Source organism: Daphnia carinata, chromosome 3 (genome assembly GCF_022539665.2).
Source record: "Daphnia carinata strain CSIRO-1 chromosome 3, CSIRO_AGI_Dcar_HiC_V3, whole genome shotgun sequence".
Lineage (NCBI taxonomy): Eukaryota > Metazoa > Arthropoda > Branchiopoda > Diplostraca > Daphniidae > Daphnia > Daphnia carinata.
The window spans coordinates 9083810-9109827 of NC_081333.1; the positions used below are offsets into that span (position 1 = coordinate 9083810).

The 26018-nt window shown below is 42.5% G+C and overlaps 1 protein-coding gene across 1 annotated transcript; it reads left to right on the forward strand.

Moving 5' to 3' along the window:
- The first annotated feature begins 280 nt into the window (after nucleotides 1-280).
- LOC130685506 (golgin subfamily A member 4-like) lies at nucleotides 281-26005 on the forward strand. Its single transcript, XM_057508807.2, has 18 exons — nucleotides 281-513; nucleotides 7476-7708; nucleotides 8505-8778; nucleotides 8924-9037; nucleotides 13093-13227; nucleotides 18234-18365; nucleotides 19324-19557; nucleotides 20230-20439; nucleotides 21179-21643; nucleotides 21735-21920; nucleotides 22020-23166; nucleotides 23239-23398; nucleotides 23463-23685; nucleotides 23761-24270; nucleotides 24338-24613; nucleotides 24976-25129; nucleotides 25208-25299; nucleotides 25364-26005. Exons 1-18 carry the CDS (start codon nucleotides 496-498, stop codon nucleotides 25745-25747), a joined length of 4947 nt encoding a protein of 1648 aa, XP_057364790.1. The 5' UTR covers nucleotides 281-495; the 3' UTR covers nucleotides 25748-26005.
- Nucleotides 26006-26018: the final 13 nt, after the last annotated feature.

Consider the following 26018-nt stretch of genomic DNA (forward strand, 5'->3'; position numbering starts at 1 on the left):
TTTGTTGGGTCTAAAGAATTTTGAAGAAAATGGCGACACGCCAAAGATGCGCGTATATCAGCGCGGTCGACCTAGCGGGGCGACATATTGAAGTCGAAAAAGAGAGGGAAAACAAGGGATAAAAAGAGAGGGAAAACAACACAAAGATTTATTTTTGGATCTCGGGTATATTTGTCGGTATGGGAAGTAAAAACGGGCCGATCCCGTTGGTTGCATTTCCCGCTGGTTTCGCTCCTTATCGTGTCGTCTCCGCTGCCTCAAATTTTGCTCAACGATTCATTTCAGCTCTGAGCGTCTACAGACGCGGTGTCTCTTCTAACTTTCTCTTTCTAGTTTCTTCTTTCCTTTTTTTTATTATTATTTTTCGTTGCTGTTTCTTCACTTTTACTACCCCCAACAACAAACCATCCTAAAACAAGTGCTAATAATTTAGTTACCTTAAAAACTACTAGTCTTAATTTAATCCCGAACATCGAACGAACGAAAGCTGATGCAATGAAGCCAACAAAAACGGTAAGTAGGCCTCTCCTAATAGCATTCGTTGTTTTTCTTTTTAAAAAAATGTATGAGAGGGATTTCTTTTGAAAGGTTTTGTGTATTCCGCCTCCTTTCGTGATGTTGATGAGCCTGAAGTGGGTCTCTTTGTTTCTCTCACATACTTTGGTAAATTCCTGTGTGTCTCGGTCGTAAACTTGATCGAGTCATTAAGAAGCTGCTCGAAATTGTTCGTGGTTAGTTCTATAAATGGGGAACAGAAACCGCAGCAATGGAGCCACAAAACACATAGTGACGATTTCCATCTATTATGGCCATCGTATCTTGAAAGACTTCATTGTTAGCGACACTTGATATAGCTTATTTTATGGAAAACGTTTAACGGGGCGTTTTGCTCGACTTCTGAAAAAATGGGCAGGACGAGTAATGCAATGAAACTGCCGGTTGCCTTTTGATAAACTATTGATAAATGCATTGCAAATCAAAATGCAACAGGCCTCCAAACGATCAATCATACTTTTGTATCGATACCTTTTGTCCTTTTTCTTTTGGCGCCATTCTTCACAACAGAAACGCAATTGATCATTCGCGAAAGATCCACAGAAGGGCATGGCGGTCGTGCTCACTGTTGGAACCCTTTTATTTTTTGTGTTTTTTTCAACATTTTAAACACAAAAAGTGCAAATATTTTATACCCTGGCATATTTTCGATGCAAGTGCAACATTCCAGTTTGTTAGTTGTTCCAACAGAGATACTTTAGCCGATGTGTTGGTCTTTTTTCTGTCCTGTAACCCAGAAAACAAAAGAGAAAATGGTTGCGGTTCATTAGATTGAAGCAAACTGTTTGGCAAAAGGACACTCAAAAGTATCATATCCTAGTTCCTAGTTCTTTCACCTGGTTCGTCTCTCTGCCTCTACATTCTCCAAAGTGCTATTATTCCCCTTCCTCCTTGTGTCGGCCATTAAAAAACGGACTTTCCCTTCACATTGCTGTGGCTACGTCATCAGCCGTGCCTGTGTACGGGGGGCTGAACAACCCGAGTGGGTGGGTTTCACAACAGCAACACGCGATCGGCAGCCAGGCACCGGCCATCAAACTCAGTTCAGTCGAAAGTTTGGCACCCTCCTACCATAACGCACCTGGCAGTGCCTCTCGCCGATCGTTGTTATCTTCAGTTTTTTAAAATAGAAAAACAACTTTGGTTGACCAAACTTCGAGGAAAAGGAGTTACGTTTTTTAACTACCGGAGGCTTTCACCATCTCTGTTTAGGTTAGTACAACCACGTGCTGTGTTTCCATGAAAATATCGTTCGCCATCTTTCTTGTTGTCATGTCTGGACTTGCTCGGGGTGACGTCTCGAGCGATGAGTGAAAATCGTTTCCCTTGTAATTATCTGCCCTGAAATATGTTTTTCATTCGAGACTTTCCATCAACTATTCAATTTGGCATTGTGACATGAGCGTCATGCGTGGCCATGTATGATCGTTTTTGGGCCGTTTTCTAATAGTCTGGTTTTTTAATGAACTACATTCATTATTTGCGTTATTGATTGACTGGGATAAACGAGACAGGGCTGCAAATAGTATACCAGCATTGATACTTCTTCGCTCTTCTATCTATTACGCCATTCGCGTTGGCAAATTTTTTGAATACGTAATCGGCTTTCAGAGAGCGAATGTCAGATTTGCGTCAACGGTCAATGTTCTCGTGTACATATATGCTGAACGCCCAGATAATCAGTTTTCCTTTTTTTCTTTTTTGTTGAAAGCAAAAGCTTCAGGCAGCTTATATGCATATCGTGGTACGCATAGTGTTTCGACCTTTGCAGTAGCGGAATCGCCTATACATATTTTACTGTAACAACTGTGAAGGACAAACTCAAACAAAATCGCGAAACCTTTGAAAAAAATTCAGGGTGCGTGATAGACATCCGGTTTTTTTTTTGCCTTGTTCACGTTATGCGAAATATAGCCAGTTATTTTTTTTCCATCGTAATAGTATTATTAAAAGGATAGATAGCGAAAGATAAAAAGAAACGTAAACTATTAGGATAAGGGCTGCGCAAATTGCATCAGTGACATCATCGCCAGCTCACAGGAGCCGATCCCAAAACCTGTTAAAAGCTGTTGAGCTTTTCTTTTGCTTCACCAACAGCAGTTTACGGATTCCTTCGGAAAAATCTACCTATAAATTTTTGTTGTTGTTGTAGACAAAGTTTCTACATAGCAGGAAGTAGTACGTCCAGTGGGGGGTGGGCAATTTAATTGGTCGGCAACTGTTATCGCTTGTCTTGATGGAATTCAATCGTCGTATGGAAATGCCAGGCCAATTTTTGATTCAAGTCCACGTAGGAATGAAAACAATCAGCAAACCTTTTTTGGCACACGTTTTACTAGGGTTGGACCGTCATAGGGAAACATGATGTTTACAAAACGCGTGAGTAACGATGAGCAAGTTTGCGAGTCAGAGGTAAAAGGAGGGAGAGATATATAGCTTTCTAGTTAAATCATGTCGCGTCACGTTAACAAAGACCGTCCCTTTTCTTCCTTTTTAACAAATTTGACTAACAGTCATCACGCTATATTTACACCCAACCCAGCAAAATACTTTAATTTAACTTCCTACCTCCTTATTTCTTTCGGTACTTCAGGGGGTGGGAAAGGGGGAAAAAACCCTGCTCGGGGAAAAATGTACACAAGGAAAAAGCAGAAAACCCAACCACCGAAAATTTTTAAACTATGAATAATGGAAAAGAAAAAAAAAAGGAAGGGAATAAAAGTCTGAAAAAACCTTGGCTCACTGCCCGATTGGCATGTGATCAACTAGTAGACGAACACGACGGGATCGACCGGCCTGAATATAATGTAACCACATACACACGGTCCGTCCCGCCTCTTAACCTCCTCCGAGCCAGCAGCCTCGCCGTCGCCTCGTACCATTTTTCTATTTGGTACGTTTGCGTGTGTAGTTTTTCTTTCACTTTAGTACTCGTTTAAGGCATGTTTCCTTTTTTTTTTATATACAGAAATCTTTTTTTTTTCAAGGCCAAGTCTTGTTTTTTCTTTACCATTCCTCGTGGTTTTTCATTAAATCATTTCCTTACCTTGTTTCCGAGGCTTACCTTAAAAAAATGTTTATCTTTTCCTTTCTCCCTCCATTCGTCATTGTATAAGAGAAATCTACGTATAAGTAAAAGGACAAGAAAACAAGATGGGAACATTCACTGCGTTTCCTGTTAAATCACCAGTTAATTGTCGTTCCATTGTCCGACCACTTCAATTGCGACATTGGAAGGGTCCTGATTTTTTTTTCTTTCTGTTTTCATTGGTTGACTTCAATTGAATTATTAAAGAAAAACGGACAGACAAACATCTGGCTTGAATGTCGTGCTCAATTGAGGCAGTGTTGTCTGGCCCGCTTTTTGAAATGCCCGGTTTCGTTTCTATCTCCCGCAATGTGCAGAAATTTTTTTGGCCGTCAGAAGGTGGACAGACTGGTCGTTCTAGATTAACGCCCAGGATGGTTTTTATGTTATATCAAAACCATGTTAGACAACACTCGATCGTGATTTATCCATTATATCACCTTGTTGGGACGTTGTAGCGAAATGTTGTCCGTGTATTTTTCAAAGAAGGAAGGATGACCGTGAAAGAAGAAATGCAACGAAGCGAACGAAAAGAGAGAGGCAAGAGATAGACGAGAGTAGCAACGGGGCCATAACCTTTTCTAGGTCCTTAGGTCACAGCTGTTTTCACTTCAACTTTAGTGACTGACAGATCTTTGGAGCGTGAAGACGTTTTTCTGTTTTGTTTGCTTTTATCGTTGTTTTGTTCTTTTTTTTCGGCGATGAATAATTTAAATTCCAACATGTTTTTCGATCGAAGAGAACAAGAGGATTTCCAGGAGTAAAACATAGTGCCATTGAATCGTGAAAGAATCAGATAAAACTTTCGGTGCAAAGTTCTTTCATTCTAATGGAATTTAGCTGCCGTGCTTTCGCCATGTTGACTTTTCCAGTAGACCAACGCAGTGGGATTGTGATCCGTAATGCGTGTGTCACTCACAACAATTTGCGTGCTCGACAAACCCAACCCAGAAAAGTGCAATAATCTCTCTTTCACACCAGTCCTAAGTAAAAGAACTCATTCGACCGACGAAACATTTTTCTAATACGTACGCTGGAAATTGCTGAATTTCTATAGCATCCATCAGTTCGTTCGTGTTTGCTGGACGAGTGAGTCGCAACTTGATGACGACGAAGGCCCCTCAGCCACTTGAACAATCACGAAACCCATCTCAACCTGTCTGCTTCTAACTTGATGAAGTATCGCGATATTTGTGTATGTAGCGTGCGAAAACCCAAATCAAAATTCAACGAAAAGTCTCGAGTCCACCACACCCACCAACGACCGTGCTGATCGGGTTTAAACGTGGGAAAACATTTTTTTTTTTGCGTCGATCGTTCCAACGAAAATCTTTATTTTTTCTCCCCGTCTTCGTACAGTGAACCTTTGCGGTTGCTACTATGAGAAAGCAGTTCATTGTTTACATTTGTGTTGGTTGACTCACACGACGATGAGTCCAACACCGACGATCGGCCAGAAAGTCTCAGCCAGTTATCTGCTTGACTGTCCTTGTCTCTCTTTTCTGTACGCTAGCCCGCGCTCATAAAGCCAATAGAACAGCCAGGTGTGTCTCGCTTATAGTTCGTGCTCAGCCAGTGGATCGACGTAGTGCCGACAGCGCACAGACTTACACTTGGTTCGCCAGCCGGCTGAATCGGTAGCCTCTGTTGTTTCTCTCTCTATTTATTTCGTTTTTTTGTGCATATTTCCATGAGTGTGTTTAGTAAATACGTGTCGTTTTCGCACGCACATTGAACAGCCAACACGTTGTTCGTTACGCCAACTAGTAAGACTGTCGTGAGTGGACTTAGTTTTCAAGCAATCGGCAAGCTCGATGGCAACAATTGTTCGACTTGAACACGACGAGAAAACGCGAGATCTAGTGCATTCGTTATTGATTTTGTGTTGCTGTTAGTGAAGGCGATCGACGTTCCTACTGCGCACTACGTTGTAGTTTTGTGTTTGGCCAACGTTCGTGTGTGTTGACATTCCAACTGGATATCGATCCGACTATTATCCTGTCATCCGACTAATTCAATAAGAAGAGTAAGAAAAGCCACGTATCATCATTCGTGTATATACATATAGTATTTTTGAAATGGAATGCCTTGCGTGCCTGTTTATTATGCCGGATATTTTAATATGCGATAGGAATTGCGACATCAGTTAGGTTCTCGCTGTGCGGACGGAAAAATTCTTTATAATAGATTCCGTCTCATTCTTCATCCTGTCCCGGATGTATCGCCGGTGACACATGAATTGTGTTGTCATCTTAAAGTTTTCTTTTTTTTTTCTTTTATTATTTTTTTTTTCCTGTCTTGTAACACTGGCAGACATTTTATTTATTTATTTTTTTGTCGTGTACTTATTATGCTCTGGTGAACTTCCGCATGTTGCGTCCCGTCGTTTTTTTTTTTTGTTTTTTTTTTCGAATCACGCGATGAATTGTTGCTTCTCTCTAGTCGTCTCAAAAAATATCCTCTCCCTCTCTCTTTCTTTTTTTGTGGAAATACAAGTCGGGGGAAGAAGACGTGATTACATCACAAGGGAGGCAACCTGAAACGTGCGTGAGTCAAGTCTTTAGGTCCTTGAGGTTGGGGCAGCTTTACACGGAGTGAGAGGGGAGAGTTTGGTGATTGTTCACGGTCTTTTTGGAATGAATTGCAAGGCAAAAGTCCCAAATGAAGAAAAGAAAAATCGCAGTGACCCTCGACAATCCACTTCAGGTTGAAAAAAAAAAATTTCAGTAGTGAAATGAGAAAAAAAAACAAACAGAGCGGATAATGAGAAAAAGATCGTTTGCGTTTTTTAAATGGCCAGCATTTTCACGTTTGGATTTTTGTTGTTTGCCGTTATTAAATGTCCCTTTTTCTTTCCTATTGTCTCGTGAATGGGCGACTGTGTACAAACTACGCGGTCCAACAGAATGAACGGAGGCCTTTCTATTGAATCGCGTGAACCGTTGCGTTTTGTTCGTGTACCGTTAGCTTGACCGCGCCGTAATATTGCACACCATACGAGACTTCTGTGCCGAAACGAAAATACAGATAAATTAGAACACCCAAAACACGCAAACACGCATGAGAGGCCAGGCCAGAGCCTGAACGTATTGGGCAATGACGTGAGTCAAACCGAGGGAATCAGGGACTCTCCTTTCGTCCTGTTGCCACATACGCCCCAGCCATCTCGCCAATCTAGAAAATCATCCGTCTTTTTCTTTTTTTTTTTTATTGAATTTTTTCGTTTTATTTGTTTTCACATGTTTTCTGGCATTTGTTTCTTTTTCTTTTTTTTGAGAAATTCCACCTTTATTTTCAATCGGTTGGCATATAAAAAACTTTCATAAGGCGTGGTCGGCTGCCAGTTTTCCGTTGTTTACGATTGAGCTATATACTCTACTTATATTACAATATTTATTTTATTTTTAACGCCCTATTTCGAAGCTGAGCAACGAAGCTCGTCTAGCCAGCAGAGTAGGCGCGGCGCGAAATATGAAAAGAAAGGAAGGAACGAACGACACGGATGTCTGGTTTCACGGGATGGCTGCGTGCGAATTAGCCGATGGAAAGTTGGTCCATCTAGTGGTCCAAAGAAAAGGTTTTTCCAAATCAAAAAAATTTGATTTTCAAAATTCAAACAGATAGAAAAAAAGAAATTCAGAAAAATATGAATAAAGATTCGAAATAGTGGAACAGATGGTGTGGGATCATTGTCCAGCCGCAGGTCACTATGAAAGCCAGGGCCAACATTCTTTGCAGAATCTGGTGCCGAAATGACAGCGCCCGTCACGCTCATTCGCATGTCATCATCGTTCTGTGTACCTAAATATGGACCCTTTCTTTTTCATTGCAGACGAGTTCGTTTACACGGAAGATGATGATGGCCTCGGAGCCGGCCAATGGTACCAGCTTGCCGTCGGTCATCCTGGGGTCGTCGTCGACGGTGGGAACCAGTTCCGCCTCTAAATCCATGTCTAGTCTGGCGCTCCGCGACCAGCAGCATCATCAAAACGTCGAAGGAGTCAAAGAGCGAAAAGAGCGACAGATGCGACGCATGGCGGCCGAAATGGACGACCAACGATCAAAGTGAGTTGTAGTTGTCACCTGTCTTAATCGCTTTTTCTCTTGTGTCTCATCCCTTTCCATTGTCACTGTCCGTTCCTTCCTAACGTTCTCCCACCGTAAATCTCAGTACAAAAAAAAAAGGTAATTATATTTGAACCGTTCCACACCGGTAAATTTTCCTTTTTCTTTTCTCCATTTGCTTGTTAAAATTCTCAAACGATATATTTTATTTTTTTCCACTCGGGTATTTTTTTTTTGTTTCCGGGATGAAGAAAAAAAGCTGCTCTCATCCGGTTATTCACTTTCCCTTGGGCAACATGGAATGCAATAACTTTGTTAAGATCATCCTTCATCCTATTTCAAAAAATGGTGGATCACGTTGATGTTTGATTGCCTGTACAATCCCCATACGGACATAAGCTTCTTTTCCCTATGGCTGTGATCTACTGTGCACATCAAGCTCATCAATTACCATCAGTCATACGGTTGTCTTTTATGTGACATTTTTTCACGGCTTGTCGGCGTGACTGGTGTGTGTGTCGCCCTTTAAATAGCATCGCCGTGCGATGCTTGAATACGGTGGGGGACAGGTAGACTCACTTGACAGGCTTCCCCGCTTGTTCCGCCATGAATAACATTGACGTGTGACTTTTTCTATTGTCTCCCGCCGGTATTCCAAACTTTAAAAAAGAGAGAAATGCCGATGAGATTATTATTGAAGTCGAAAATGCCATTGCCGTGTGAAAAGAAGGGACAAAAAAAGATAACGCATGTTTGGATTTATGTTTTCGGTGTCTGCTCTTCGGCGATAAAACAGATTCGAACGCGACAAGGCGGAAGCATTGAACCACCAGAAGGAGGCCATGAACCGCGCCTTTCGTGTCCAGCTGGCCAAATTGCTCAAAGAGAAGGAGGACCTGCAGCGCAAATGTCAGACGCTGATGCAACAGTCGAAGGAACCGAATGGCAAGATCCAATCAAACGGGATGACAACAACAGCCGCCAGCCAAGCAGCCGCCGAGACAATGAAATTAATTCACGAGAACACCATTTTGCGCAACGAAAAAAAGAAACAAGAAGAACAATTACAGGTAGCATGACGATCATTAAGCTTAATTAACGCACTCACTTTTAATTCAACAGTGTTTGCAACAACAACAAAAATGATTTTCATGGAGTTTTCGTTTAGTTTCACGGAGAAAGCTAATTGAATATTAAAACTTTCATAATTATCAGATGATGAGGGAAAGTGAGCAACACCGGTTCGAAAATATGCGGAGTCTATTGGATGACAAGGCTCGCGAGCTGATAACGTTCCAGAAGCAGTTACGTCAACAAATCGCCCGTTTGGTAAGTCCCTTTTTTGTTTTGTTATTGTTGTGTCACCAGCGTAACGAAAACCTGTAGTTAAAAGAAGAAAAAAAAAAAAACAACTAAAATCATAGCGGATCTTTAACTTTACCTGCGAAGTACGAACACAAGAAAATTCCCGATAGTTGCGAAAACGGATTTCAATGGGAAATGGTTGGTCGTGCTTGGAAGGCTTGCCGATGCGCATTTCAATCTGGAATGACGGATAGTTTCCTTTTTCTTTTTGTTTTGAGCAAAAATTCTGCAATTTTCTACAATTCAAAAACATTGACAGTCGTAGGTTGGAGAGAGTGCAAATTCAACTTTCTCTCACCCTGCCAAAAACAAAACAGTTGAAATGCTGGGAGAATATCTCATCCCGCCATAGTTATGTTTACTTCTCTCTCTCTCTCTCCTTTTTGAAGGGAGCCTATCCGGTTTCATGTGCCGGTCGCGTCTATCGTCACGCCAACTTTCATTTTACTGAGAAATCGATAATTTTTTTTATGTGCAGCTGCGCATAATTGCGATTGTGTTCTCTAATAATTTCAGAGTTCCCGCCATTAAATATTATTCTTTTTTTTTATTTTTTTATTTTTCTGTTTGGTTTGTTGTACCAACACAGATATCTAATTGCCTGCTGATTTCTATTTGCCCTTTCCCCCACATTCTTTTTATTTTAATGTTCAACGCGGGAATGTCATTGACCACCTTCCAATCCGAATACCCCGCAATCAAGTTCAGGCGACTTCAACAGTACTTTAGCGATGACATGATGACGCCTTTTAAACAGAATTTTTTTTTTTTTTGGCGCGTTTTGAAAATTTAAAATTTAAAGTGAGCACTGCCGTTCACGCAGACGGCGCATGGGTGTAGGAAACAGAGTGTGTTATAGGTATACGAACGACAGGTGGGCGCGCGCGCGCGCGCGAGTGAAAATCGGCACACCCCGCAACGACGATTTACACGGCCCGTTGACTCGTGCACTTGTACTGCATGGAACGGTGTATAAACCACCGATCGGAAAACCTGTTTTTTTGTTGTTGCGGCCGCGTCTTCCACGACGAGAACGAAAACTGACAGCAATAACCGCTGTTGGTTTGGCTTGCCCGTAAAAAAAAAACAGCCAAGCGAACAGCAACAACATCAACGGTATAAGAAAAATGATTGTTTTACATTTAGACGGTTAAGAGATGAATCGACTTTCACCACCTCGAGGCATACCGACGGTAGTTGCTGGCAAGCGCAGGTGAACGAGTTATTTATTACGTATTTTTTTCTCTCTTTATGACAGCTTTACCTCGCGGATTTAAAGAGAAAGAAAAATGCTTGTTAAAATTCCAGGAATGTTCCGCGCATCCCACCCCCCCCCCCCCCACGCCTCATTGGCATCGTTATTCCAATCTTGACTGGTTTGAGACGTTAAATATTTTTTACGCGGCCCTTGGTAGAAATAAAGGTCAACGACGTCTTTTAGATCCCCCCCCCCCCGTGTTCTGAAAATCCAGAACAAACCTCCAAAAGAAGCTTCTCCTCTTGCCTCTCCCTACTTCAGCCTGCAATGAATTTGCGAACGTAGTGGGCACCGATAACAACAGCCGTTGTGCAACGATTCTCCGTAACAAGACACTAGTCTGGCCTTTAAGAAGATGCAGTCGTTTTTATTTTATTTTCCACCGGTTGCATGTATGTCTCTTAGTCTCTATTTGGACTTCGTGAAAGTTCATCGCGCTTTTTGCAGAGCCCCTCGCGCACAGAATTTGGTGATGGGACGGGCCCACATATATTTGAACGCAATAGTCTTAAGTATGGGCTCGTTCTACCTGTACTCGGAGCTCTGACTCTGCAAAAAGGTAAAACTGCTGGTTGGCGCGTACCGCTATGCATCTTGGGCGAGAATGGGCCCATACCTGACATGAATACTTAATAGCGCCAAAATATATAATTTTTAAAACCAGAAAAAGAAATAGGAAAAAAGCGCAGGGATCAGAAGGTTACAACGCAAGTCTCTGTGAACTTCCTCTTTTGTTTTGGTCTGCCTCCTTTCTTGCGCGCTACACACACACACACAGAGCGACCACTACACCGAGACCGCGCTGTGTGTCAGTGTGTCAGCTTGAAGCGAACTCAAGGCGGCGCGTTCGTGGCAGAATTATTTACATTCGTTGGTCGAGAGGAGCGCACGGGTGTTTCAATCACGATGTCCTCCCTCCGGATAAAAAAACATTGTTTTTTTGTTTTTCTTTGCCGCCATTCCGCTCCATGTACGGAATAGGTCGTCTACCTTGTTCCGTCCGGTATATATCTTCGTGGGGTCCACTGCGTGCGTTGACATCGCCTGCGCACATTGATAATGTAACATTATTCTATTCTCTCTCTGGGAATAAGAGAAAATGACGATCAATCAGAATAAAAACGTATATGTCGTGTTGGACCTACGTATGCGTGTGCATTATTTTGTATGGCTGGCTAGTAACACTGAACCAATGGCATTTTTCAGGGCGGTCTGGGGTTGGGGGCATCGAGATTTGTATCGCGACTGTGATGGACACTTCGAGCGTAACACCAAAAAATGCACCCCCTTTCCCCCTCCGAAAAAAACTGGCCTCGATAAGTAGATCCAGTAACGAAGCGAGCTAAAGTTCCAGTCAATGTAAAGAATCAGTTCTTTTGCTGCTGTTTCTTTACCGATAATGATCGCTGTCCTATTTTTCTGTAGGCGCTTGTTTACATTAATTTTTCCCCCCGCTCTTCTCGTTAATTTTTTTTTTTTTTTTTTTTCAGTTATAGCGTGAGTAGCTATAACGAAGAACATACCTATTTCTAGTTAAGAACCTCTTGACTCGTTTCTTCGGATGGAAGGGGGCAGGAGAAGTAGGAAAAGAGCTCGAGAACCTTCACACAACAATTGCTGTTGTTGTTGCGGGGTTTTTTACTGTTAATGGAAATGAAAGAAAATGTCAGTCATGACGTTTTTCACGCGAGTCGTGATGGTGGCTTCTCCCTTACCTCGTGCCCCTCCATTCGTTCTTGCTGCTTTTTGTTTTGTATTGATATTTTTTTTTGATTACTATTCCTTCCTCTAAGTTTCTTTTCTTTATTCTGTTTTTGTCTGGCTCGACTTTTCCGAGTGTACAGTGAGGCAGCAAACCTCTGCCGTTTGTGATGTTATGGGCGGATAATAAGCCTCTGTGTGTGGAATTTATCGTTCGTTACTTCTTTTTTTTTTCCTAGCCAAATGTTTACGTCTTTTGAAGGGAAAATTATAGACCTCAAGGTTTCGAGACGCGAGTATTATGCCAGCAACCCGCACAATAGGCCCATGGTATTTTATTTTGTCTTCTTATTCCTATTCTTTCCACCTTTTTATCTTGATTATGTTTCCTCGAAAGAAAAATACGTAAGAGTAAAGGGCTGGTGGGACAAAGAGGGAGGCATCACTGCTGTTAGAGAAAGTAGAGAAAGTGGGCTTCGGTTCAGTTCGGTCATTTCATTTATTTTTTTTTTATTCCACCCTTCTATTTATTTTTTTTTTCTCATACCAAAGTTTTATTTCACCTGAGTTTGCCTACCTTTTTTTTTTTTTTTTTTTTTTTTTTTTTTTTTTACAGAATTGAAGAAGGTTATCTCACAAAAAAAAAAACCAAATAGTTATGAGACCTCTTTTTAATTATAACACAAGAGCGGCGGTGTGGTTGGTCTTTTTTGCTTTGCCTACATTTTGTTTTTTTTCTTAGAAGAAACGGAATTTTTTCGTGGGGCTTCTGACCGCCGGCCATTATTAAACGTCCTTTTGCGGTTCGGTCTCATTTTCTTGTGTTTTTTTCCCTTTTGTTCTTATTTGTACGTTAACTCCCGGCGAGCGAACCGAGAAGGAAGGAGATATGTGTTACACGTTTGTGTTTGATATCTTGTTCTTTTTAGGATTGACGTGTGTTTTTTTGTTTTCTTTTTGTTGTTTTCAAAATTTAAGTGAAATTTTCTTGTTGTCCTCATTCTCTGAAAAAAAATTTCTTTTCTTCCGTTTATGTATGTGTCGGATATGGCGACAATAGCGTGAGGAATCCAAAACCAAAGATCGCGTCATTTCGCACCTGGAAGCCGAACTGCGCATGCAAACCGGACGGGCCCAGCAATTCCGCGACATCCTCGAACAGTCGCTCCTCACGGCCAACCGTAGCAGCATTTCCGTAAGTCTTTCACACAATTCAATTTCCATTCTATTCAATTCTTTCATCGCCATTCATATATTTTTTTATAACTGTACTATGCGGGATTAACATAGCCCTATTGTCTTGTCGTGTTCATCGGCGTTCCGAACGACCAAGTCACGGCCGAACAACATCGACATTTAAAAATCTTTAAAACGAAAAAAAAAAAAAAGACGGGCGCTATTTTAATAGTTAATTATATCCGCTTTCTCCAATGAACATAAAAATCATTGGTTGATGCTACCGTATCGCTTTGACCGCGCACGGGCGGTTAAAGTCTAGCCGAGCTCCATTGTTACGTGTGGTTATTATGGGTTGTTAGCGAATCGTGTTTTTCTTGTCTGCGGCTACAGTCTCCCCCACATATCAATACATGCCTGCGCGTATTGTATGATCATCATTATCGATGCCTCTTCATGATGGACGGGTATGAGTTGCTCTGCCACCTCTTCCAACTACCAAATCCGTCACGATGTGAACCCGCGTTATGAGCACGAGAGGGGGGTATTCAGTTCAACGGCAGAGAGATGCTTATGGATTTTAAAAGTCTACAGTTAGTTGCGGTTCACCTTCTCACGGTTCGCTTTTCGTGTCCTCGTGTTTTCTACAACCGCTGACGTGTTTATGTGAGTTTCTCGGAAAGAAAAAGCTTTTTTTTTTTTTTTGAAAGAAAAATGAAGCGATGAGCAACGCTTTTATTACAAGCAGCCGTCACATCCAGCCTGATGGATGACTTCTTTCTCTGTGCAACATGCCATCGAGAAAACAGTAGAAAGGATTGAGTTCAGAACTACCTCACAAACATCGCAGCAGCAAACGAATTAAAAACAAAATGTCCGACGCTTTAACGATTAGGTAACTACCATTTTACATGCGTGTATCACTTATTCGACGCTCCTCGTGTTGTTTATTCAACTGAATGACGACGGCCCACCACTCCCTCGGCGACACGCACATGTGTTTTCTCTCTTTCTCTTCGCTCTCTCCATTTTCAGATTTTTTTTTTTTTTGCGCCTGCGCTAGATGAACAACAGGTAGAAACAACAATTAAGAGGAACCTTCTCCTGAAAGAGATGACAAGGTAGATGATAATACGTTATCCTCAACTTGATGGGTTTAATGTCTCCACAGGGTAGATTCATTGTTTATTAGGCATTAACAATTGTTTTTGTTTCCATATTTGTTACGCTCTGACCTTTTCGCTCCCCAACCGTCTTACCCCTTTTCGAAAATATTTCTTTTAAATAACACACGGCATTTTTTTGTTTTTATTTGGTGTGTTTGTTTTTCCATTTTCTCCCACCTTTTTCTCGTTTCTGGCGCCCTCTTGACGTATGTCGTAATGCATCAGGCATTGGGGTGACCGGCAAAGGGTCGTGCTACTTCTTATTCTATAAAGCTGTCGTCTTATTTCTCTCTTTATGGGCGTTACATGACGAAAGGATTCCTTTTAAAAGCTTTTCATCTACTGTAATGTCTTAATCCCTCGCGACATCTTTTATGCATATATTTACACTTGTATCTTACATTCGAGTTGGGTGACGAGCAACTCTTGTTTCGAACGCTTTCGTGTGTCCATTTCGAACCGTAGGATCGCATACCAAAAAAAAAAAAAAAAAAAGAAAAGAGGAAAAAGCGTGTGCAGCAATAAAATGCAATCAGCCCTTCTTTTATTCTTCTTTTGCCTTCCGCCGGCGCAGATGCGGTTATAACGAGGTTGACTCTCAAATGAACGACACTGTCTAACCTCTTTCTCCCAGTCTCCTATATGCCGGTCTTTGTATGCATCCCCCAGCGCCTCGGTGACGTACGAAATCTAGACGTCTGTATCGGCATCCCCTTTTTCTTTTTTTCTTGTCGTGCAGAAATTACTTTGCGAGTTGCGTGCTAAACTTTTGCCAACTTTATCCCAGACTTTTTTTTTTTTAATTTTTATTAGAATATTTTTAAAGGGAAAAAGACCATTTTATTTCCATTTTCATGGACCTTTTTTTTTTCCTCTCACGTTGTCGATACGAGCACGAAAGACAAAAAGAAGAACGACCAGACAAAGTTGTGATCACGCAGGTGACCCTTAGTGATCCCTTCTAGGCGACTCTCGAACTGTTAGTCTCCTCTGCGATACCACAACAACGGCCGAATAACTTCACTTAATGGATAATGGGATGACTCTTAGGGCGGAATTTATTTCCAGTTTTTTTTTTTTTTTTTTTTTTTTTTTTTTTTTTTTGTCTTGTCTCTTCGGGCACATCGTGCGCTCAACAATAGGGAGCAACAGGTGAAACGACAAAAAGACACTAAACAAAAAAAGATGGAGGGGAACCGGTTCGTTTTTTGTTTTTGTTTGCTTGATTGGTGAATGAGAAGGAGGGGGGGGGGGGAGGGCACGCTATCGGGAAAAACAGAATGTACTTTCACTGTTCCAATGATGATCTCTCTCACTCTACGCGCCCACCCCCCCCTTTAATTTGGTTTGTTGTTTCGCTCTCTACGCTCTCTATTTCCAAGACGGTGCCGGGATGTCTTTTCTCTTTTGATTCCATTACCTGGGCCTTGACTTGACTATCTAAAAAGATAAATGCGGCCACGAACGAGATGGAAGGGAAAAAAGAAAAAATTACAGAATAAGATGATCGGATCGACAGCGACTACTGCCGCCCGTAGTTGCGCGTTATTTTATTTTTTTCTAAAGCAAAACGATCAGAGAGGAATCTCGCCGTAAATCAAACAACTAGAGGCGTTTTCTCTGCGCTATGCAAGTGCACAGCAACAGGAAAAGAAAAAAGGCAAGAGAGAGAGAGAGGAGAAAGAGAGAGGAGAAAGCGTGATAAGAAGAGAAACAGGTAAAAGAAGAAGGGAGGTGGAGGCTGAACTGAACCTGTGTTTATACTAGCGTCCGTCCTCCCTCCCTTCCCTTTGAGAGCTCTGACAATGCCCGGCTTGCAAGCTGTACGTTGCCTTCAGTCGTGCTCCGCCCGTCCGACAGTGTGCTAGCTAACGTAAGCGCAACTCTATCGCTATCGCTCGCGCAAAAATCACAATCAAAAAGCGCTTTTTGAATTATTTATTTTGAACGCCAGTGTAGACTAAAGGCTTTTCTTTACGCTTTTCGTTCTTTATACGCTACATAATTCATCGCTTTGCATATTAAAAAGTGATTTTCGCTTTGAGTGCCTCTGTGCTTTTGTGAGTTCATCGTTTTAAATCCAACGAATTCAACAAGAGGATTTCGTTCTTTTTTGTTCAGCTGAAGATTTAAATTTTCAGGTGAGTTCCCGCGAATTTACAATTAGCAATTTCAAATCAATCGTTCCGTTATTGTAAAAGTACAATACTTTCAAATGGGCGATAGTGAGATGGTCATTCAAAGGCGAAAAAGAATAGATAGTTGTAGCATAGTTTTGACATATTTTCCACACTGTTCATTGGACTGACGCCTAATGTCTCCACAAAATTGCAAAACCCAATCGTAAATATTAATTTGAAAAAAAATGTGATGTAAAAAAAAAAAAAATGGTACAGCAGCAAAAGAGATTGTTATGAAATAGGGCCGATATTAACGGTTGGCTTCTTACGGCCGGACGCGTGAACACCTGGTCATTAGCACGCCATTCTCTACCTTACTCAGTTCAACACACGCTGCGGCGACCGAGTCTGTGTACTTGAAAGATATGGTTCGAATGAGAGTGCAATGTTCCACTTGCACCATCATTCTTTTTCTCCCGCGCTGTTTGTTCATCTTTTATTTTATCCTTTTTTGAAATGCGTTTTAGTTTATCATCATCAGCCATCATCCTGTCCAGCTATATACTTAAGCAATATAAATGCACAGAACAGCTTTTCTTGTACACGGGAACATGTTTGTGATTGACTAAATTCACATTTTGAGCCTGGACGTGGCAGCTGTTGAGCCTCCTGCTAGCTATACTTAACTCACTCGGGGCGAGATGAATGTCAATGATCGTAAAAATCGCGGGATAACGGCGCCTATACATCCATAACATTTCGTCATTTTACACGATCGTTTCAGTATCGCAGGGTGGCCGCTTGCTTTTCTTGTTCCGCTTTTTTTTGTGTGGATAGCAAGCCTATCGTTCGTTCATCGGCTGACCCGCGTGAATTCCATCTCAGTTTCTAAATGACTTTTAAAAGTCACAAAAAGAAGGAATAAAACTCTTCGGCTTAAAAGTAATAAATACAAATTGAGAAGAGCGAAACAAGGACCGTTACCCAGATGGCAAAAGCGGAACTCCATCTACGGCGCTGTCCCGAAAAGAAAAAAAAAAAAGGCATTCAGTATTTTTATTTTCTCTCCTTGTTTTTATTCTTTCCTACTGACCCACAACTTCCCTCTAGTCCCGACCAACCTCTTACCAGCAATTTCTTTTAGTCGATCTCCATCTCAGACTTTTTTTTTCTTGTTGTTCAAAGCGAGTTGGCTATCTCCTTGTTTGTGTATTTTGTTCGCACTCACGTTCGTGTCAAGCCAAAATCAACCAAAAATCTTACCATTGTTTTTTCTCTTTTCGCATTTTCTCTTGCGTTTTCTCCCAAACTCCATGTATGGATAGATTTTAAAGCGAAGTGATCTGGTCCAAACGGTTGACCGAATTGTACAGACCCGGTAACGCAATGCGAAAAACAAAAAAAAAACCTGTCTCGTTTGAGTCTATTTCGAATTGATGCGTGCGTAGAAGAAGAACTTTTGCCGAAGGGTTCGCGACTTTTAAAGTAGTGGACAAACCTCATTCCTTTATTTTTTTTTTTTATTTCTGTTTTCGTCGATAACCTCAATTTATTTCGGGAGGAATGTCGGTTGAACTGGAGCAAATATGCTTCGCTTTCGGGATAGCGCTGTCCATAAAAAAAACGCGCATACCTTTATGAATAATCAATGAAGTTTCATCGTGATTTTTTTTCTTCTCTCTCTTTGTTGCGCATTGTCACATAATTTTTTGTTTTCCTTCCGCCTTCTATTTATGCAGGGTCAACAGAACACCCATAATGAGCGTGATGAACTGATTGCCAGCGAACGTAAACTACAAGTCCTCGTGGATGACCTTCGGGAGACGATGCGGCATCAGCAAGACACCTTCGCTCACGAAAAAAAAGAACTGGTACTACTTTCACACGTATCTTAACTATTCATCACCTTCTGTCCCATATTTTTATTCTCTTTTCGTGACGCCTTATCTTCGTTCCATGGTGTAACAAAAAAAAAATATTGCCGCATTCAAATTGTTTGCTTCATCTCCTTTCGATGTTGGCTCCTTGTCGCGTGTGAGACGCGCTGACATCGGTAAAAAAAAAAAATGAACAACAAGAGACACACAACAATGGCAACAACGCCTTCTCACGTTTCCGGCAATTTATGGATGAAACTCTTACCAGTCATTAAAGCGTGATCTCTTCGACGGAGTGCTAGTAGGGGTGATTCAGGTTGCCCCGTTGGGGTTGGAGGCGTGTACATTCTAATGTCATCTCGGGATTGTTTTCACGAAATCAAGGAGAAAAGCAACAATTTATGATTAGAAAAATGTCGGCACATGAATCAAAGTCCCGTCTTGTCCTCGTTTCTATTTTATTTTTTTTTTCATTTATCTTGTTTTACTGCTCGCTCGCAGGTCGCGACTCGCGAACACCACGTTACGACATCCTCTAATGTTCAATAGCGTTAATCTATGTAGAATGTCAGGTTAAATCTTGTCCTGATGACTTCCATCGAAAAATAGAAAACCGGAACAAAATTTTTAGGCCAGAAATATTAATAGGACAGTTTAACCTAGTAACGGCATCGCATAACATCAGTCATTTCAGCTCTCATCCACCATCTTTTATTTCGTAAGTCAGAAATAGCTATGGAAAAAAAAAACCTTTTAGCAATCAAAGTGTCGATCAAGTAAAAGCCAAACGCTGTTCATCGATCAATTTGATTGGCATGAAATTTCAATTTAGTGTTTTTGCATTCTCGAAACTAATGGTTTTCATTTTTATATGAATAATGACCATCGATTAATTTTCCTTATTTCTTTCACTTTGTTTTTTTTTTCTCATTTATGGAATAAAAATTTTCAGCTTCGCCGGTTAAGTGAGACGGAACGTCAGCAAGGTTCGCTGCGCCAGAAGAACAAGCAGGTCCTGACCCGCAACGTCCAGTTGGCCGTCAAGAGCCAAGAGTTGGCCGAAACAGTCAAGACCCTCCAACAAGTTCAACAGCCAGCCGGCGCAATGTCGACGACACCCGACACCACTAATTTGAAGAGAAGCTTGACAAGACCAAACGTTAATCAACTAGGATCACCATCCAAGGCAAGCCCTTTATGTTTAATTAATTTTTTTTTTGTTAAGCTTCAACTGTTCCGCTGACATACATTCACCTTTGTCTTGCTGTCGCTAAGCGCAAACATAACGAGCACTTTGTGTATCATCGTCTGCTACACTGATTTCCTTTTTCACCCAATTTCTCGAGCGCCATTTCTCTTACATCTTGGCCATCGCACGCTCGTCATTGTCGTTTGTTAGCTGGCCCGTTGACCATATTCGGGTTGACAAACAATGTATTTGCATAAGTTTCAAACATCATGCGCACAGATCTCACTTTAAATCATCGCTGAGGATGACCACACGCTGTCGCCATCACGTTGCGCTTCAAAAGCTTTCCAGGACTCTTCGGAGGGGATAACAGAATGTGAGCGAGTGAAAAAGAAAAAAAGATACTCGCTAGTCTCACGCGATGCGTGTGTAACAGCTGAGCCATATTGACAAGCAAAAGACGTTCAGGAAAAACTAGCTTAGATTAGAATTTAGAAAAAAAATTCAACTGAGGGCGGTGCCAAGGTTCTTTGCATTTTGAATGGTACGAACTGGATTCGCCCAACATTTTCTCTTTTTTCGTTTGCGTGTCTCTTTATGAGGGAACCCTATACCGATGCTCGAATACCATCTAACTTCTCTCTTTTTTTTTGAAATGTTTGAAATTAGAATGACAAGCAACGCAGGATGGAGTACGTCCAACAAATCCAAAAATTACGCAAAGAGCAACGCTACTACTCCATGTGGGAATTGCCGCCATTGCTTGAAGTAGACACTGATGGCCTGGGCTCTGATGGCAACGTTGACTCGGATGGTTCCTTGTCTCCCGCTGCTACCTCGGGCGTTACATCCTGCTCGTCCGATTCGGCCTGGAGCGAGGTACGCTTTTTAAAACTTCAGCCTTCTTTGATTTAAAAAGCTTTTAACTTCCAGCGGTCTCTGTCTGGCTTTAAATAGCCATTAAAGTTTATGCACATGTTGACTCGATTGTTTTGACCGTTGAACCGCTGTTTCCGACGCTAGATTTCACCTGTAGAACGACCACATTAAACAAGAGGCGTTTCATTATATGGCTCATGGGAGGGCACGACCAACAAAGACTTACACGGTCATGTAATTAAGAAGAAACGCTAACCGTTCAGCTGGTAGTTCATTGATATATTTCAATGTGTTCCTACTCTTACTTTGTCAGATTGGATACGCATTCAGCCATATGTCAGAGGGCGGAAACGTAAAAGTCAGTTCATCATTTTTGAATTGCAATTTCAAGCCCATCTCTTGCATAATTAGAATTATACGAGATATAAAAAAACGCAGTTGGAAACTGGTTCCAACCCTTTTTGCTTATTTTGATCGATCACGTTTGCATGATGGATCGGAATTTAGATTCAACGATTTACGAGCAAAAGAAACTGCGTGCAAAAACCCGTATGAAGTTGTATTCAAAATTAGATTCAAAGGCGAGATTGAACTGTTAATCTGCAAATGAATGCAACTTTATTCCAGAAACTCCCGTGGCGTCGTCTGCATCGCTTTGTTGCACATTTCTCATTTTACACGATTGTAAATTTTCATCTTTCTCTCCTTTTTTTTTTCATTTAATTTTTAACTACATCAGGACACGCGGCGCGAATTGGAAATGTTGTTCTCGCAGCTGTCGCGCGAGCATTCTGACCTGCAGCGTAACTACCAACTGCTCCACGAAAAGCTGCGCCAGCTGACGTGTTTCTCGGACGCCGATGCGGCCAACGTCAACTACGCCACACTGCAGGCCGATTACAACGCGGCCAGGGCCAGGATCCGCGACCTGGAAGAGATCCTCCAGTTGAAAAACAGCCGCGAAAGAGAGGCTAATGAAGGCGCTAAAGCCGGGAACGTGACAGTTGTCCCGTCTCTGCTGGAAATCCAGGCGAAATTTGTGCGCGAAAAGCATATCCAGCAGACGCAGATGGCCATCTTGGTCAAACGGCTGGAAGAGGCCAAAGAGCGCCACCAATCCGTGCAAGCTGAATTGAGTGAAGCGCGAGATCAGAACGAGTTGCTCGAGTTCCGCATCCTGGAACTGGAAGAGATGCAAGAAAGGGTACACAATTCTTTGAATTTGCAACCCGTTATTTGAGCCAACTAGGTCTTTAATTTGCGTTTTTTTTTTAATTGTATGTTTTGCTGATTAGGCGCCGTCACAATGCTCGACTGACCAGCGAGACCGTAAGGACGTGTGCACCGACACGGATTCTGATGATGTGTCGGTGGGTGATTCAGGCATTACATCACTCGCTTCACTGATGGTCGAGTGTCCATCACCAGTCTTGCCCAGGAGCCCGTGCAGTAGCGGATCGTCTTTGGACTCTGATTATTTAGTACTATTATCTTTCATCATTTCATTCCCAATTTGAATTGAAGTTTTGTTATTGAATCATAGTTCTAATGTTAATATTATTTGTTTGTTGTGTCTGTAGGGCGAAAAGATCTCGTCTGTCAAAGCTGAACTCCAGTTGATGGTCTCTTCACTGAGCGATCCGTCCCAGAAAACGGTGCTGGCCCAGCTTCAGGCGCTTTTGGGCGTTTGCCAATCTCGGCTGGCCCACAAGAGTCCCAACACCAGTGAGGCATGCACTACGAACTGGGATTGGCAACTGCAAGAGAGCGGCATCTTCGAAGAAGATCATCACAGCTCTGTGGACGGATCCACGCAGACGGAATCGGTTCAATGTGAATCCCAGAACGGGGATGTCAGCATCCGGGTAACTGTACCGTTACCACTTTGCGGCCGTGTCATGGAAGATAAAGAAGTTCAGATGGATTCGGTAGAAATGGATCACAAATTCGTGCAAGCAGTTGCCAATGTCCAGGATTTTGCGACTCAGACTGATCCCATTATTAATGACATCTTCAATGAAGAGAAGAAAACGTATCGAGATCAGGCCGTTCAGGCGTTTGAACAACGGCACGACGTCATGGAGGGATTCTGTCAGACAGAGGGAGAAATTATGACTCTGGCCGAGTTCCGCGACGTAGAAAGCTACTACGTCCAGCAGGTGGAAATGTTGCAGAAAGAGAAGGCGAGTCATCGTAAAAAGTTCCAGGCCAGTCGCGACGAGACGGCCAAATCGGTGCAACAGCTGGAACTGTTGGGCCGGCAGTTCCAGGAGCGCGAGAGGCAGTTTGAGGAGATCCTACAGAAGAATTGCCGAGCTTTCGAGCGGGAACTCGAGGCGGCCCGCAACATGAACGACAACGAGCTCTCTACGCTGAAAGAATGCCTCCAGCTCGTCTGGCATGAAGTCAAGGACTATGCGAGCGTGACTGACATGCCGAAAACATCGGTCATGGAGTTTACCCAGGCTTTGATCAGTTCACTTCATGGTGTTTGTAGCGAGCTCGGCCAACTGAGGATCCGCGTCAATGATCTTGCCGAAATGGAACAGGCTTTCCAGACGACGTTGCGACAAGCTGACGGTTTAGTTCACAGTATGGAAGAAAAACATTTGCAGCGCATCAGAGAGCTAGAGCTAACAGAAAAGCAATTAAGGAATCAGCTCAGTCAACAAGTTGGACGTCATTTAGACGACGATATGGATGGAAGCCTTGAAATCAAAATCCAAGGTAATTGCCGTTTCCTTGGTTTTATTTTGAATGATTTGTTAAAGGGGTTTTATGTTGATCAAAATTGAGCAGAACTGGAGCTCGAGAAGGACGCCCTGTCGTTGCAAGTCGGAAAGTGCCAAGAGTTGGAAGACTATTGCCAGCAACTTCATGGCCGGCTAGAAGAATACGAACACCGTGAACGAAGTTTCCATCAAGCCGTTCAGGACGCGGAGCGTCGCTTCTCCTCCAGGTTGGACTGGCTTTTACCACAAAACTTTGTTTGTGCATACCTAATTTGTGTTGTTTTTGTTCAGAGAGCAAAGATATCGTGAAGAAATCCAGCTGATGCAAGCAGAATTAGAAAAGTGCCGCGAAAATGAAACGACGTGGCGTCAACGACTGGAACAAAGAGACGGTCAACTAGGCCTCATGAGAAGTGAATTAGAGGCCGAACAAAAGACCATTGCCGGCCTAGAGGTAGAAGTCAAGGAGTTGCAATCCAAATTAGACAAGGATGACACCTCATTCAGGAACGAGGTCTGTAAAAACAGGCAAAGTCAACGAATGAAGTTAAACAATTCTATTCACGTGGGCGTGCTTTATTTCAAACAGGTGACCAAGTTGCGTTCGCAGCTCACTACCTCCCTGGCACAGTTGAATGAGCTTGAATCACTCAACTGTCAGCTTCGTGAGAAAATCGTCGAATATCAGAACACGATTTACTCTCTGCAGAGAAGTTTGGACGAAAAGAACTGCCAGAATGGAACCTTGGCGGCTGAAAATAGCCGACTAGCGCAGGCTCAGATGGAAATGATGAGCATGTCGATGGTCGCCTTGGGCAAGCCCTTAACTGAAGAGCTCCTGGAAATTGAGTCGGACGAGGGTTGCATGTCATCCGACCCTGTCGTTGTAGCGGACGCAGCCACCGCTTCCTTGGACGACTTCCAAGAGATTTCGTTGCCTACCACGCCCACTGTAGTAGACGGCTGTAACAACGTCTTCGAGGAACATTTCAAAGTGCTGGAGTCGTTAGAGAATTATTTGGAATCACAGCATCTAATTGGGGCAACAGTGGAGGATAACGATGAGTCGGGAATTTCTACATCACCTTCCATCCACGAGGTAATGAAGACTTACTTGATGTGGCTCGCTGCTGAACTCAACCTTCATTGTTTTTATTTCATGATAGAACGAGAACTTTGCGCTGTTGGAAGCTCAATTGGCGCAGCTTCGAACCGAAAAGCACTTTTTGCTCAATTCGGTAGTCAACAGTCAAAAGAAGGATGAAATGATTCAGATCCTCGTTAACCAACTCAAATATAATGCACCTCGTCAGTACCTGATTGAGACGGCGGCGCATATTCGCAAAATTGCTACAAATGGCGATTGCGACACGAGTCAACATCGCACGCATGATAAAGATATCGATCGGGTTTGCAATATGCTGGAAGCCCCTATCGATCTGGTAAACAAATTGAAAATTCTTAACCCACAATCTCATCATATATCATACTCTTTTTCTATTCTTCATCTATATGCTTCTACTTCTTCATCTTCTTTCCGTCTGTCATCTTTCTTCTGCAGAAGTCACTCGTCTAAATCTCTATTATCTCTTTTCGGGGTGGTGGCGATTTTCATTTCTATTTTTGAACAAAACTATATAACCACGCTCGGCCATGGTACGAATTCACTACACCCCTGCTCTTTATCAAATCATTTCTTTGTTTGACCGCCTTCTCATGTATATCACTTTTGCAATCGTCTGTGGATCAGCACTGTTTTCTTGTCTTAAACTATTGAGTCAACGGATGTTTCGTATTTTTACAGACCGATGTAACGACTGAGGGTTGTAACCTCATATCACAGCAGCCCTCGGCGCCTCCCAACTGCAATTATGATGTCGTCATCCCCCACAATAAAGTAGTCCGCCGCCAGACAACTGTAACCGTTCTGCCCGAGGAGGATCCACTTCTCTCCCCACGTACGGACGAAACATTTTTTCAAATATAATTTTAATTTACAGCGAAATAGTCTAAGGAATAACGTATCTCGTTTGCAGCCTCCGATCTTAAAATTACGCGCAAGGTCGGCACAGATGGACTTGTGATAGCTTGGCTACCTTCCCCGGATGCCGAATGCGTGGGATATCTAGTAATTGAAATCGAATATCTTTACACGCAATTATGTGATTCTAATGGTGTTTGGGTTATGCCAGATTTGCGTCAACGGCCAAGAAGCTCACCGAGGCCGGAATGCCCAGAGGACCAAAGCGGTGTTGAGTGGCCTGGACTTGCATAGCGAGATGGATATCTGTATTTATTCGTTGTCCGTCGACGGGCTCGTTTCCAGTCCGACCACCGCCCTCTACTTGCCTGACGAACGGCTAACAGCCGCTGACGTTGCCACTCATCATCATCACGTTGCTGGCGACGCGGATTTGGCTGAGCCGAACCAGGCGGTCGAGGTGAGCAGTCCGCGGGAAGTGGTCGTTCAGACGTTTTATACCAACTCATCCGTTACCATCAGGTCGTCGCGCAGAGTAACCGCTCCTGTTACTCACGCATCCCGCTTACCAGTTCGACCGACTTGCGTGCCGTGATGGAACCACTGTGCTTCACTTCTTCCTTATAATTCTCATGTTATTTGTTTACTTTCGCGTTGTCCATAAAAAAAATTTTAAGCGCAGTATTTGCCGTATAACATAATTCAGGAGCTCTCTATTTCAAAAATATTACCACATTCAGTAAGTAGGTTTGTTTTTATGACATTATACATGAGGTTGATGATTGATTCGTAATTGTATGACGCTAAAAGAAAAACGACTTACGCGGAGTAATAAATCGTAATTTGATCGCCAGTCTCCATACTGT

What these genes read in the sequence shown, in the direction of transcription:
- LOC130685506 (XM_057508807.2), top strand. An exon ending in GTCAACAAATCGCCCGTTTG is followed by an intron (nt 9,038 to 13,092) that starts GTAAGTCCCTTT and finishes TGGCGACAATAG; the next exon opens with CGTGAGGAATCCAAAACCAA. An exon ending in CTTTGGACTCTGATTATTTA is followed by an intron (nt 21,921 to 22,019) that starts GTACTATTATCT and finishes TTGTGTCTGTAG; the next exon opens with GGCGAAAAGATCTCGTCTGT.